General features: G+C 43.9%; 1 protein-coding gene across 4 annotated transcripts in view; it reads left to right on the top strand.

The window, feature by feature from the left end:
- PKP4 (plakophilin 4) overlaps positions 1 to 12,132 on the top strand; it is a 243,014-nt gene extending 230,882 nt beyond the window's left edge. For 3 of the 4 annotated variants that reach the window (XM_011949180.1, XM_011949182.1, XM_011949179.1), the window contains 6 exons: positions 393 to 588; positions 4,359 to 4,443; positions 4,565 to 4,682; positions 7,436 to 7,564; positions 9,289 to 9,362; positions 11,139 to 12,132. In XM_011949180.1, the coding sequence (XP_011804570.1) occupies positions 393 to 588; positions 4,359 to 4,443; positions 4,565 to 4,682; positions 7,436 to 7,564; positions 9,289 to 9,362; positions 11,139 to 11,387 (851 nt within the window). In that variant the 3' untranslated portion in view covers positions 11,388 to 12,132. The remainder of the gene's footprint in view (positions 1 to 392; positions 589 to 4,358; positions 4,444 to 4,564; positions 4,683 to 7,435; positions 7,565 to 9,288; positions 9,363 to 11,138) is intronic. The other variant, XM_011949181.1, reaches the window with a different exon arrangement.
- Positions 12,133 to 13,457: the final 1,325 nt, after the last annotated feature.

Here is a 13,457-nt window from a genome sequence, read left to right as displayed (position 1 = left end):
AGGAAATTGAGGTATTTGTGATGCATAGGAATTCCCTTAAGGATGAAATTTACTATTATAATTCCTTCATTACTCAATGTTACTGAAAATACTTGAACGAAAACAACTTGATTTGTCTACCCAGTTTTACGCATTGATTTACATTTGCTTTCTGCAGTTGACAGTAATGTTTTATAAATGAATCATTTCTGCAAGTGACGTTGCAATAAATGTTAGCTTTCCCCTTATAATGACATTTGTCCTTTTCTTCTTTGCTGTGGGTTTTGATATATTCCCCTGTTATTGTCTCTTTGGGGGTTTTATTTTTAAGAGATTGCATACCACCAGAATCTGAACAACAATAACCAAAGCCTAGTATCTGAAAGTAGAATTTACCCTTTTGCCTTTGGCAGGTAAATACGCCATGCGAGACCTGGTCAACCGGCTCCCCGGCGGCAACGGCCCCAGTGTCTTGTCTGATGAGACCATGGCAGCCATCTGCTGTGCTCTGCATGAGGTCACCAGCAAAAACATGGAGAACGCGAAAGCCCTGGCCGACTCTGGAGGCATAGAGAAGCTGGTGAACATAACCAAAGGCAGGGGCGACAGGCAAGTCTGCGGCAAGGAGGTGCAAGTAGGGTTCTTATTCCTGAGATTGTGCTGTGATGAGGCCTTTGTTTGAGGATACCTTTCCTATTGGAAAGGATTTATTTTTGCATTTCTTACATGCTGATAAGCTAAGCAGTATCCAGCACTTACAACCTGCTGTGCCGGGAGAAGTGTTTTCTGTTATGGGGCCTTTTTTTGGTTTTCACTGTGTTGTAACACCCTCACTCCTACATTGGTATTTGTCTCTGTCTTAGTCTGTTTGTTCTGCTACAACAAAATGTTGTGAACTGAGTGGCTTATAAACCACAGAAATTTTTTTCTCACAGTTCTAGAGGCTGGGAAATCCAAGATCAGGGCACCAGCAGATTCGGTGTCTGGTGAGGGCCCCAGTTCTGGTTCATAGATGGTGCCTTTCAGCTGTCCTTGCATGGTAGAAGGAGGGAGAGGTCTCAGGCCTGTTTCTATGAGGGTGCCAATGCCATTCATGAGGGTTCTTCCCTTATGATCGAATCACCTCTCAGAGGCCCCACCTCCTAATACCATCACCTTGGGGGTTGGAAATTCAACATACGAACTTTGGAAGGGACACAGACTTTCAGACCATAGCAGTCCCTAAAGCCACAACTGGTCATGCCAACTCCTGGAAGAATTGGAAATGCCAGGATGCGGAATTAAATCTAGGGGGCACCATTTCCCTCGTGCCCTTGTCTCTGCTCCAGGCCTGAGTCCCTGTTCTGCAAGAACATCTTCTTGAATCCCCAGTTCTGGAACTGAGTTTTCTGCCACATACCCAGAAAGTATTACAATTACTGCTCGGCAGCAGGGCTGCTGTGTGGCCTCAGGATGTGCCCCAGGCTTGGATGGCGCATTTCCCTTTGCTTCTGCATGACACCTCACTGATGAAGCAGGAGGGAAGGACTAGAGAATCAGTGGTAAAAATTGAAGGCCGCTTGTCATGGAGCTGTAGCAGTGACTGTAAGTTTGCCTTAGTATCAGATCAGAGAAATGTTAGTAGGATGCCTGGTGCCATCTCAGAACAGCAGGACAGCGACCTCCCCGAGCCATAGTAGCTTGGCAGCCCTCTCCGCCAACCTCTCTGCTTTGCTCTCTCCATAGTGCTGATTTCCCCTTGCTGTGGAAGTTATGTCTTCCTCTTGTACCTGACTCTTCCATAGCAGGGATTTTTATTTTGGTTCATTGCTATATCCTTAGCATCTAGAATAAGCCTGGCCTGCTCATAACAGGTGTTCGGTGAATATTTATTAATTGGCCAAATGACAGTGTTGGAACTCACGTTACATCTCATCTAATCTTTAGTTTATACTTTTGAAGGAGTTTCTAAAATATAAGAATAATCTCAAAGCATATTCTCATCTGCCAGAAACCACACCTATCAGCAGTAATGATATATCCTTTCAGTCCTTTTTTTAAATGTGTATTTTTCTATTTCATTAGTAATAAATGGTTATAGGGGGTGGAGAGGGCTGGGCAGGGGAGTGAGTGAAACCATAATCACTTATGCTCTTAAAATGTCGCTGGACAGCCTGCACTTGTGAGCAGCATAAGAAGAGGCTGAGATGGTGAGCTAATGCCAGAACCTTTGCATATTAAGAAAATTGCTACCCAGTCTAATCTGTTTTTCAAAACCAGAGATTCAGAAAGTCTTGGACCAAATCAAATTGTCTCCTAGCTCCACACACTTAACTTTTCTCCTGATTCTTTCACAAGTACTTAGTGCCTGCCTGCTGTGTGCCAGACGCTGTTCTCTATGCTGGGCTTGCAGCAGCAGGAAGTTCGCATGACAGCCCCACCCGAGGTAGCTTACGTTCCATGGGCAAGGTAGACGCAGACGAGGTGCCAAACGAGCAGAAACGCGTGGAGCATGGTGGGTGGTGCTGAGGGGCAGGACACATAATGATGTCAGGGCAGGTGATGGGCCGTGCTGGGGAGAGGGATGCTAATCAAGGAAGGCCTTGCAGAGATAGTGCCTTCTGAGCACAGAGCTGGAGGAGGCGGGGAAGGAACAGTGCAGCTCCCTGGGGAAAGAGCATTTCAGTTAGAGGGGGACATCAAATGAGAGAGCCCTGAGAAGCTAGAGGACCTCGTGTGCTTGAGGAACAGAAGGAAGCCAGTGGGGCTGGATCAGAGCCAGTGAGGGTTATAGGAGGCCCACCCCAGCATGGTGATCTGATGGCCTTAGCCAAGGCAGGGCACCTCATCCCCTCTGCACTTACCCATGAAGCTACTGATTTAGAGCAGCGGCTCCCAAGGTGAAATACGACGACTCAGGATGAGGACGGCAACTTGACTTTCGGATGTAGCAATATGGAGGTCCTATGTTTAAGAGAAGACGGGATGGTAGAAATTAGAGATACAAGTATATAACTGTTTCAAGGAGTTTTGCCGCAAAGGAGAGCAAAGAAACTTCCTTGCTTTTCTCATGGGTCAGGTTTCTGCTCATGGAATTTGTGTCTGAAAATATGTAGCCTGTTGTTGTCAAGGCATGTCCTGGGCACGGTCCTGCCTGGTCAAGTGTTTCAGCTGTCATCCTCCCAGGCAGCTGTGGAATCTGCCTTTTGAGCCTTCATCCCGCTGCCTAGCACTTTACGACAGATGGGTGAACAAAGCAGCAACAGCAGGGCCCAGCTGAGAACAGGTGGCTATGTGGGGCAAGTGCCCTGCTCCCCCAAATCTGTCTTCCAGAGGCTGTCTTGGGTGCCTGAAATTTCATCTCTGTTTATTTCTTTGGGGTATTTAGCTATTTCTTGTTCCATAGTCCAATTTGGAAATAAAAAGGTTTTCAACCTTTCAGGCTTTGAATGGGTTGGCTTTACCTGGCTCTGCTCACCTAAACCCTCAGAATCATTAGCAACCCATGTTCTGTTTTTAGGGGCTGGGGAAGTAGCTCACCGCCTGCTCCCCTCCTTTGTCCTCCTCCACTTCATGAGAGTTTAATTGGGAAGATAAGGAGTAGAAGAGAAAACCAGATTTTAGATCTGGTGTATACATTTGAAGTCAAACTGTCAGTGGAGTCTTAAGACAGAAGTGTTCAGTTGTCCTTAGGGCTAACTCCCCAAGCACTGGTCCATGAGTACCACCCCAATGTTAGCCGAGGCAGGAAGTCCCCTTTTCACTTACTGGTGAGGCCACTGACTTACAGCAGCGGCTCCCAAGGTGAATCCAGTGACTCATGGTCGGCAATGCTTAAACAGAGCACCAGCATTTGCAAAATGCCCTCAGAGAGGGGAAATCATATCTGTGACCACGTTTTCCAAATTCAACATTAGAACACCCATTTTTTACTTAGAGATATGAATGATAAGGCAATGGAGGTATTTAGATGAAGGCTTAATAAAGAAGGAGGGATAAAACATATTCACTTGGGAGGGTCCCCAGACACTCAGAATGTAGAGTCATGGTTGCATGAATCCCAAAGCCCCAGTGAGATCAGTGGCCCTCAGTGAAGATGTGGACGGAGGTTGGGATTGACACCTACAGAGATCCTCAACTCAGGTTCGTCTAAGCCACAGCTGCTCCACAGAGCTCACTGCCTGATGGCCTCACTTCAGTTCTTGCCACCTCTGGCCAGTCCCGAACCTGATCAACCCCCCAGGCACACCTGGTCCCTTTGTGGTGTGTCCTGCAGTAGCCTCCGTCCCTGTGACCCTGAGAATGATGGCCTCTTGGCCACTGATTTTCATCCTGCACCCCTCCGAGTGGGGCTGAGGCTGTGCCACCCACATTCATTAACATCCTTGCTCTCTCCCTAGATCATCTCTGAAAGTGGTGAAGGCAGCAGCCCAGGTCTTGAATACATTATGGCAATATCGGGACCTCCGGAGCATTTATAAAAAGGTAACCTACAAGAATAGCTCTGGCATGATTAGCATTCATCAAAGCACACACTCATGATCATTTATTGTAATGAAATGTCATTATTCATTTTGAGAGGTTTCTTTTTCTCTTAACTCTGCAGGATGGGTGGAATCAGAACCATTTTATTACACCTGTGTCGACTTTGGAGCGAGACCGATTCAAATCACATCCTTCCTTGTCTACCACCAACCAACAGATGTCACCCATCATTCAGTCAGGTCAGTGGGAAACGTCACTCCTTCGCGAGAGCCTTTGTGTGACAGAACATTGTTTCCCGGCCAGAGAAGATCAAACATAAGCTGGTTAAGCCTGTCATCTCCAATGCTACCCATGCAGCAGAGAACCTTCTGTAGGAATCACACACCATTATAAACCACAAGCCCACTTTCTTCCTTCCTTTTTAAAAGTTTATACCAGTTTACATCAGCAAGAGCACCCCAGGCCCTGCCCTCAAGTCTGCCTCACTAAGTGTGAGAAGGGGCCCTGAAATCTGCAGTTGACAGACTGGACAGGGGAGCAGGGTGCCCAAGAGTGGAGGGCCACACTTCAAGACACACTGCGTTATGCCTGAAAGTAGCTGCCCTGTATGCTAGCTGGCCATAAGGTTGGAATCTCCTCCAAAGTGAATTTTTTTAAGTTTTCTTAGTGAGACCTTTTAGAAGCGGGGTCCTTTAACAGAAGACCTTTAAGGTCTTCCGATCCGCAACCTGGGAGAGCTGTCTGCTTTCCAGTTAAACCTTCTTCCTCTGCAGACCCCCAGCATCTGCTGCTAATGGAAGTAGGCCTTACGGGTGGGTCTGTGGGAATTTCTTTTGATTTTTAAGTTGGGAATCCTGGCAGCCATACTACCTACTTCTTTGTAATGTTTAACTTCGTGGAAAGAATGTTTTGAGATTCAGACTAAATATTTTTACATGTAAGGGCAGATTATTACTGCCAAGCCAATCAGTCCTGTAAATCTAATTCTTTCCAAAATGAGAAAGGAAAAGTAATAAGTATCTGATTTTTATTTCGCTTTAAATCACCCATTCTGACTTTAAAATATTACCTATTGTATTCAGCAGTGTTACTGCTGGCAGTCTTATTTCTCGTGTGGACAAATGTGGCCAAAAAGACTAATATACATGGCCGGTGGTTCTTGCCACATAATTGGATGTCCCCACTTGAACTAGAATTTTTTTTATTTATCTGTGCTTGTTGTATATGGTATTTATCTTAGTTTTTAAATTATGGGTTGCTTTCTTGAAAGAAACCTACATGTCTGGTTTTTAACATCCTTGCTAAGCTCCCAGGTATAGCCTGAAACTGCTTTCTTTTAGAAAAATGTTCAGAACCTTTTAGGGTCTTGGGAACAGAGGTGCCAGGGAAATAAAGAGGTGTGGCTGTGTAACGAAACGCACATAGACAAGCGAAGGATAATTTTAGATCAGTGCGAGCTTGTCCAGTCTGCAGCCCAGGGGTTGTATGCGTCCCGGGATGGCTTTGAATGCGGCCCAACACAAATTTGTAAATTTTCTTAAAACATTATGAGATTTTTTTGTGATTTTTTTTTTTTTTTTTTTAGTTCCTCAGTTATTGTTAACGTTAGTGTATTTTATGTGCGGCCCAAGATAATTATTACTCTTCAGTGTGGCCCAAGGAAACCAAAAGATTGCACACCCCTGGTCTCATTAGCACATAGTTACTGAATAGTGACCTTGTTTTCAGGACCCCTTAAATATACATGCTGGACAGTGTTGACTAGCCCCACTGAAATTCCTAGGTGCCTGTTGGGATTCTAGTCAGTGGTAGGGAATATTCCACTTCTGCTCTCCAGTTATTCTAAGGGCTGATCATGCATCCCTTCACACTAGTGTGGGATCTGCTTCTGGGCATGTCTAATGCCTGGATGATGTCATTGGAGGCAGGCGGGTATGCTTTCTGTCCTACTACCTTCTGGAAAATAAGCAAGGTGAGCAGCGCGTAGACATTGTCCATACATGTTTACATGTTTAACACTGAGCAGCCCTATGTCAGTGAGGTGACTGTTTAGGAAAAGTATTTCATTATCAGTCTTCCTCTGAAAGTGTCAGTTTGTACAAAACCACTGGTGTCAAGGTTTGAGGTGCTGTTGCTTTCGAGTGTATCAAGTGAATAAGTGGCCACTATTATTTGAAATTAACTTTAAGGGAAGCAAGATGATTTTCTTTTAATAAGAAAAAGAAAAAAACGTATGTGAAATGTTTCTCTCTTCCTTCTGTGCCAGAGTGTCCAAAAAGAGTCCTAGGGATAGATACGGTATTATTAGATGTTGACTGAAGCTGGGGTAAAAAAATCCTCTGGGCCTTTCTGTGGTCAGGACTTAGCACCATGTGCATTTCCTGATGAGCCAGGCTTACTGGGTTTAAATTGTTTCCTTGATAACCATAAAAAGAATTATAAATTTTATAGACTGGGTGCTCTTATTCAAACACATTTAGAGTTGTAGATATTTTTTAAATGATTAGAAATCAAAACATGCCATAAAACTTCTGTTGACTGAAGAGCTATACATAAAGGATAATAGGTGGGTATTTTGCAAGCAATTGAACTGAGATTATAAAATAACAGGTATAACTCTCGCATGGCTAGTAAGTTATGATCACTCACTCAGTTCAAATGCCTAGTTAAGACATTGAGACACACTGGTGGGGAAACCTGCATGATCTCTACACTGTGCCTCTTTAGCCGGGCGGCTCGCCCTCCAGCTTGAGAGTGAGCCCCGATGCTGACTTTGCTGCGTTGTGCAGTGGCAGGCCTGCGTGCAGGTCACACTTGCGGTACTTGAGTCTAGCTGCTCTTCAACTCCCAGCACCTCTGAGATATTTTCAGCACCAGTTGTGTGTCATTTCTAGTTACTGACCTTTGTGTTTCTGGAGAGGATTTTCCACAGATACTGATGCTGATTTCTCTTTCTTCCCCTCTTTCTCTCCTCCTTTGCCTCTCCCTTCAGTCGGCAGCACCTCTTCCTCACCAGCACTGTTAGGAATCAGAGACCCTCGCTCTGAATACGATAGGACCCAGCCACCTATGCAGTATTACAATAGCCAAGGGGATGCCACACATAAAGGCCTGTACCCTGGTAAGACGCCAGTTGGGTGTGTGATACAGTCTCTTGAAAAGCCGCATTTGCAGGCACTCAGCCGGTGGCCTGGGAAGTAGCCTGTGCTTGTATTGAGACGGTCCCCCAGCAGCAAACCATGTTCCAGTCATTCCCTTTCCTACTTTGGGGATTGTTGCCTTTTCTGCTTGTTTAAAGTGAAACAAGCATGTACTTGTTTGTATGTATGTATGTATGTATGTATGTAGCTGTACGGTGGCCACAAATAAAAAGAGGGCTGTATCCAAATAAATCATTTCTGGCTGCTCACTGGCACAGTCCCTTTGCTCCGTCCCCTCCTGCCTTGAGCAATCTCTGTGTTTTCCACATGCATCAGAACCCTCAGCCCGGTGTCGCTTTGCAGGGGCTACATCTTCTAGACAGGCTCATCTCTTAACTTCAAACCAGAGAATGGAGATCAGTTTCATTTACGTTTTCATGGAGAAGAGTTTGAATAAATAGCAAAAGATATAATGTGATTCTTCTCAAAGTGATTATTTTTTAAGAATAACAAAAATAATGTTACATAGTGTTAATATTTTTATATCCTATTCAGAAAGCTGTGCTTACAATTTATTTAAAGGATACCAGCCCAAAGGGTTACTAAGATTTCATACTCTTCCCATTCTCAACCGTCCAGCAGATTATAACTACTTTAGATGTTCCAAATAAGTCAGTGTAAGCTACCCCACAAAAAGTACTCTTTTCTCAAACCTGTCTATTAAAAATAAATAAAAGCTAGTGGCAGCTTTACTCCTGCTGGGGGAGCAGTCTCCGTTGTACTGTTGTCTTTGAAATTGTGATTTCACAGGACTATTTACTAATCGACTGTTGTTACTATGGCAATTAATAGCTCAGAAAATTGCAGATGCTACATTTCAGCACCAAGCTCTGTGCAAAAGGAGATGCACATACCAGCTGAAGTGCATGGTTGCTTCCGACTTGCAGCAGCCTGCCTTATCTTACAGATCGCCTCTTTAGCATGCATGCCCTTCTGTATCTTCTTCGCTTGCTTCAATAAACTAATTTGCCTCAAGTACGTTTCATTTTCCTCATTAAAAAAATAAAAATCTTTGCTAGCCTTAACAATAATGGAAGGGTAACATCATCAGGAGTCTGCTATGGACTTTTGAAGACAATTATCTCATTATTACCAAGTTCCTTTTGTATTAAAACATACTTAAATATAGCAGGCACAAGACTGTGCCTCCATTGTTGTCCAACTGCTGCTCCTTCCTTGACCTGAGATTTTGAATCCCAGTTGTTTGGAAGGCATGGGGCTTGTTCGAATATTGTGTTTTGCTTCTCTCTGACCCACTGCTGTAGCTCAGAGCCCTGGAAAAAGGATGTTCCTCAGCTCAGGATCCTGTGCTGCTGTCCAAAGCCAGCCGGAGAAACCTTCCCACGTATGAGCAGAGCTTGAGCAGGAACCTTTGCGCATGGGCTCTGCACTGGCATTGCTTTTTGGGGAAACACACGTGGCCTGTTTTTGCCATAGTTTTGCTATTAGCCGCCCCCAGCCCTGAGTTAAGCAGCAGCCAGGCCAGATCCAGACCCTGAGCTGCTACCTCTCCCAGCCTGCATTGGCACTGGGGAAGGCAGACCCTGTCGGGGACAGCACTAGCCCTAGTGCAGGGGAGACCGCTCAGCCTAATGGACCAGAGTAATAAGCACTAGTTTTAATTTCATAAAATATTTTCTTACAGGCTCCAGCAAACCTTCACCAATTTACATCAGTTCCTATTCCTCACCAGCAAGAGAACAAAATAGACGGCTACAGGTGAATTTGCAATATCATTTTTACAGAAGGCCGATTAGCAGTTAACACAGTAAGGGGTCCACGTCGGTTGACTTCCCAGAGCTGGGCCAACATGGCAGGGTCCTAGATGCTTTCCCTGGGGATCTTCACTCCCTGGAAACTCATCTGTGGTTTAAGCAAAGCACTTCCACGGTAGCCTCACGTTCTTAAGTATCCACATCGCTACTGCTGAGACCACCATGCCACTGATGGGGACAGCCAAGAAGTCTTTAGTTCATGTCCTTTGCCCAGCGGTGTCCTTTTCCCACTCTTTTTCTGTTAAGCTCTAAAATCTCTTCCAGCCTCTGGGTGAGGGAAGGTTGGTAAGCACACTTTATGCCCTCATCACATTGTTCTCTTTTGTGTATACCTCATTCTCCATCTCACCCCTCTCTATCCAGGCTCCACAATTTAAAAACACTGAATCCATGGCCAGGTCTATTTGTGTCAGTGGTCAAAGTGGACTCAGCCCCTGCTGGAATGGACCTCACTGTGGGAGAGTGGGACTGGCGTTTATAACACATCCAGGCTTTGCTTTCATGAAGGGCCTGCAGTCAGTCTCAGGTCCTTCCTGGTGCCATGGTGAACCTGGACCATCTGGTCACTCCTCTTTCCTTTCAATAACACAGAGCAGCTGGAGTTTCTTAAAACAAGACTATATCCTGTCCTTCAGATAAGAATGTGTTCTAAGACCTCTCCTTCTCATCATCTTTTCTCTGTAGATGGAAAAAAAAGAATTTTGCAAGTTATTCATAATTTATGCTATAGTTTTTTAGTCAGGAAAAATAGACCAGAAACATAACTCTGGCTTGAAAAGAGAATTTAGCTCTGAAATCCTTATAATATTAGAATGCATTGAGTTCCAGGACATAACATTGATTCCTGTGTGGTAAATTTGTTACATCTTACTAAGTAGGGGGATTTGGGCATGATCAAGAAGGTAGACATAATAACCATCACAATTTGAAGGAATTAACATGAGGTCAAAGCTAAGACCGAACTAAAGGAAATGGAGAGCAGTGTGCCCTTTGTGGGTGCCCATCTATGCCTGGCCTTGCCCACTTACAGATGGACTTAGCCCTGGCTTGGGGAAACCTTTTCCTCTAGAACCATATTTGCTCACATGTCTCTCCTAATTTTACTATTCTTCTGCCTTGAGATTGCTTATTCCTTTAATATTAGACTTACAGCAGAATTTCCAAAGTGTGACTGTCGTTCACCTAGCCACATACATCTTTTAAAGTGGAGCGATGGACTCCATCTTCATATCCGAAGTAAATGTTTTAAAAGATGATTCGGTAATTATGCAATTATCCAAGGCCCAGAAACCCAATCTTCGACTAAATTAGTGATGTGCTAGTAATTCCCCTGTGTCAAACCAAATGTCAAGACCATTGTCTCATTCGGCATGCCCAGGTAACGGGTCCCTCCATAGCTGAGCACACAGCAGGGTCTCCAGTAAGGAGGGGAGGCCACTGGGGCCAAGTGCCCAGAGATCTCAGGATCTCCTGAGGCACCTACTTCTCTAGAGGTCTTAGGACAGGAAACTCACCAGCCTGCCTGAGAGTGCAGCTTAAAATCCTTAGAGTCCAATAGTAAACAAACACATAGTGTGTGCCAGAAGCAGCTTTTAACCTTAAGCTGCAAATATTGAATATTGCTTTAAAAATATGAAGCAGGAAGCCCACATTCATTTTCCTGACACATGTCTTTTTAAAAATTTACTTTTATTTATTTGCCTTTTCATTTTGTCAACAGCATCAACAGCTGTATTATAGTCAAGATGACTCCAACAGAAAGAACTTTGATGCATACAGATTGTATTTGCAGTCTCCTCATAGCTATGAAGACCCTTATTTTGATGACCGAGTTCACTTTCCAGCTTCTACTGATTACTCAACACAGTATGGACTGAAATCGACCACAAATTATGTAGACTTTTATTCCACTAAACGACCTTCTTATAGAGCAGAACAGTACCCAGGGTCCCCGGACTCATGGGTGTAGCATCAAGATGCCTGACAGAGGAACTCTTTCTTTCTAACCTTGTTTGGATTGAGGTGAAAAGTCATCTTGCTGATTTGATGATTGAAATGTGAAAGTGAAGTGGAAGGAATGAGTGAAGTGCGTTTTTTTTTTTTTCTTTTTTGAGGAATTATCAGGGAAGTGAGGAAATGTTTGGGAGAGGACTTTCTAAGCTCTATTTAGTTGTTAGATCTAATTACTTATAGATTCTGTAGTCTGGTGAAGGTGTGGGTGACGTGATGAGAGGTTTGAGAAATGGGTGAAATGAAATGGGGGATGTGTAGGTCAAATCAAATTAAAGATTTTTTTAATGTGAATAAAGTTATGTTCTGATAGTTTGTACAGAAAAAATGGATGCCCATGTTTTATTGCTATTACTAAATGTCAAGATTGTATGCTATTATGTCTTGTAAATTTCTTTGTTGGTGTAAATATGGAAATGCCACATTGGTTAAGTGCCATCATTTGTAATGCAGTGTGTCACTTGAGAAGAGATTTGAAGAAACTGACAACTTCAAAAACAAATGGGAAGCCCAAGGAACTGTGAGCAATTAAAAACAAACTGCGACGCCCTATGTCCCCACCACGCATAGTGTACTTTGGAAGCACAACGTCCAGGCTGGTACCACAGCGCCATGCCCATTCCTCGCCTCGTTCATAGGACACTTCACTGCCATTTTCTATGCACATAAAAGAAAAATAAATGTGGAAATTTCATCCTTGGAAATGTGTTCTCTATTCTTTTTAAATTTTCTGTATGTATATGGAAAAGCAGATTTAATAAACACAAATCTAACTGCATGTTGGAAACAGCCTAAACATATCCAACTATTTTGGACTTTTCCTAGTTTTATATATACTTTGTAAGATGGACCACACCAAAGAATTAAGCTATAAACTTTCTTCCTCTGACTAGGTATTTTTATTTCTTGGAATGTATTTTAAATCTAGTACACTTTACAGTTTTATCATATTTTTCTCAGACCCATGTGTACATATCATCGCTCTTCACCTAAGACAAGTTATATCTGGCAGCCTGGCCATAACTAAATTGATACTTTTTTAGGCATCGTTTTTAAGAACTCAGTAATTTCATAATAATAGTGGTTGGGCATTTATTTCGTTGGCACCAATATAATAAAATAAATTCTAAATTATGATCTTGTTGAGTAATTCCATGAGACAGTAATTCCTGGATTAGGAATGGGGCAGGGGAAAGAAGCCCCACAGATAGGGTAGGCAGAGGTCCCCATAGCACCACGCAGGATTACTTGGGAGCTTTTCTCCATCTGTGGAGACAATGAGGGGTACCAGGCCCAAAATCTGAGGCCTTCTCGGGTCTTGCAGTTTCCACCCTTCAGCCCTAGCTCCTGGATCTTTGTGTAAATATGGAAATGCCACACTGGTTAAGTGCCATCGTGGAAAACTAGGAACTAATTTACCTATAGCTGTACTAGGAAAACTAGGAACTAATCCCCATGGCAAGTCAAACCCAGAAGTGTTGTCTTAGCTCAGTATACCCTGCAAGTGTGATACAAATCACAGATTAAAACATTTTTGCTTACATTTGTGAGTATATGGAAAGAAACCCAAGAGAAAGCTGTTTTGTTGCCGAATGGACAGCAGCCCAAGATTAGCATCCAAAGTGAAATGGAAATACCAGTGCGAGCATGAAGGTTCCTAAGGTCTACAAGCTGGGAGTCTTTCTGCGCGCCTTCTGAAGAATACCGAGCCAGCTGCGGAGCTGACTGCCCAGCTACTGAGCCCTGGCTGCCTCACACCTGGCGGAGCTCAGGAGACAGCCCTTGTTAGATGACAGAGGTTGCCAGATGTTCCTGAGGAACTGGCATCAGGACTTGTGGGATGTAACCACTTCAGTTTCCGATCACTGACTTCCCTGAACCTGGTGTCTTCAGATCTGGGTTGAGGCCGAAGGCTGTCAGTTGGGGAATCAGGAAAACAAGGGAATCGGAGCCAGCCCAAGCCTATTGACAATAACTTTCTTTTAGTGACCGCACTAGTTTGGAGTAATGCTGTAACAGGCAGCATTTC

This window comes from Colobus angolensis, unplaced genomic scaffold (assembly GCF_000951035.1).
Source record: "Colobus angolensis palliatus isolate OR3802 unplaced genomic scaffold, Cang.pa_1.0 Scaffold292, whole genome shotgun sequence".
In the NCBI taxonomy this organism is placed as follows: Eukaryota; Metazoa; Chordata; class Mammalia; order Primates; family Cercopithecidae; genus Colobus; species Colobus angolensis.
The sequence above is the reverse complement of the archived record's forward strand: the minus strand, read 5'-3'. Positions and strand labels throughout refer to the sequence as shown.